We start from the raw sequence: 2,021 nt of genomic DNA on the forward strand, positions 1-2,021 counted from the left end.
GAGCATCTCTGGGGCCTATGGATACCTGGACATCCTGTGTCCCCTTCCTCCTCCATCTGATCAGCAAGGACTTTGAGATCATACTCCAGCCTTGCTTTGCTAGGGTTGGGAGAGGAAGGGGAAATGGAAAATATTTCAGGAGTTCCTCTCCCAAAGGAGGGTGCCTTAGCCTGAAACAGTTCTGCCTGACAGAAAGCCTTCCAGCCCTATCTTCATCCATCATGAGGCAATGAAGGTGAAGGAGTTTCCAGAACATCAGAATAACAGGACAATACAAACTGTAATCACACTCACAGAGAAATCATTGTGATTAAGGTCTGGGAATGCAGTCAATAACATGTGTCACTGTCCGAAGAGCTGAGTAAGGCAGTGCCGGAGGCTGTGTCTGCCTGGTAAGGGCTTCATAACATGAGTTCCTGATGACTCAAACTCTCACCATTCTTTCTACTAACTACCTGTGAATTGGACTTATTTCTGTTCAGTGCTCCTTCGAGGACACATTAAAGTTGTGGATAACATAGCTTAACATAATAGGACTTGTACATTTTCTTGTTCCTAATGGAGATCTGTGAAACATTGATCATTGTCTCCTTTCATGTGTAAAGCAGAGGGTTATTAGCCCAGCTTATAGCCTGATGATGGGGAAACATGAAGAAAAGAAGTTTGCCAATGTTTTCCCCTGACCAGTGATTTCAGGAAGGCAACAGTTTCTACTGAGGACTTCATGCCTTGTGCGTGCTCCTCCCTGGCTTTGTGTCCTCAGTAAGGGCAACTCTCAGAAGTCCTCCAGGTCCGATCCTGTTAAGCGTGTGGCTAACTTGCCCCTGCCATGGGACTGTTCAATGTCACTCATCCTGCTGCCTTCCTCTTGACTGGCATCCCTGGTCTGGAGAGCGCTCACTCCTGGCTAGCAGGGCCCCTCTGCGTGATGTATGCCGTGGCCCTCGGAGCCAACGCTCTGATCCTACAGGCCGTGCGAATGGAGCCCAGCCTCCACGAGCCCATGTACTACTTCCTGTCCATGCTGTCCTTCAGTGACGTGGCCATGTCCATGGCCACATTGCCCACGGTGCTCAGAACCTTCTGCCTCAATGCCCGCAATATTGCCTTTGATGCCTGCCTCATCCAGATGTTTCTCATTCATTCCTTCTCCATGATGGAGTCAGGGATTCTGCTGGCCATGAGCTTTGACCGCTATGTGGCCATCTGTGATCCCTTACACTATGCCACTGTGCTCACCAATGGAGTTATTGCTGGAATAGGTGTAGCTGTGACAGCTCGGAGCTTTATCATCCTCTTTCCCCTTCCCTTCCTCTTCAAGAGGCTGCCTATCTGTAGATCCAATGTTCTTTCCCATTCCTACTGCCTGCACCCAGACATGATCAAGCTGGCCTGTGCTGATATCACTATCAATAGCATCTATGGATTCTTTGTTCTTTTATCCACGTTTGGCATGGACATGATATTTATCTTCCTCTCATATGTGCTCATTCTGCATTCAGTCATGGCCATCGCTTCCCGCAAGGAACGTCTGAAAGCTCTCAACACTTGCGTGTCACATATCTTGGCTGTGCTTGCGTTTTATGTGCCGATGATTGGGGTTTCAGTAGTGCACCGCTTTGGGAAGCATGCCCCCCGCTATGTGCATGTCCTCATGTCCAATGTTTACCTCTTTGTCCCTCCTGTGCTCAACCCTCTCATTTATAGCGCCAAGACAAAGGAGATCCGCCGAGCCATTATCCGTATGTTTCGCCCCATTAAAATGTGACTGTCATGTTTGCTTTTAATATCTGATGCTGACTGAAGTCATAAGTTGTCATCCATGGTATCATTTTCATCATCATCATATCATCATTATCTTTATATCATCTAGACAAGAATAAACATGTAAGGTAAAAATAAAATATCAAAAAGTTGTCCTATGAAATGATAACAAAAAAATAACTAGTACATTCAACACACCTCAGTGGCTTTCATTGAGAGGTAAATATTGGAGTCCTTAAGTGATTAGACAACAGTTT

The 2,021-nt window shown here is 46.4% G+C and overlaps 1 protein-coding gene across 1 annotated transcript; it reads left to right on the forward strand.

The window, feature by feature from the left end:
* Positions 1-829: 829 nt before the first annotated feature.
* LOC125079170 (olfactory receptor 51I2) lies at positions 830-1,768 on the forward strand. The gene has a single exon (XM_047692631.1). The coding sequence runs from the start codon at positions 830-832 to the stop codon at positions 1,766-1,768; it is 939 nt and encodes a 312-aa protein (XP_047548587.1).
* The last annotated feature ends 253 nt before the right edge of the window (positions 1,769-2,021 follow it).

The sequence above is a fragment of the Lutra lutra genome, chromosome 10 (genome assembly GCF_902655055.1).
Source record: "Lutra lutra chromosome 10, mLutLut1.2, whole genome shotgun sequence".
NCBI lineage: Eukaryota > Metazoa > Chordata > Mammalia > Carnivora > Mustelidae > Lutra > Lutra lutra.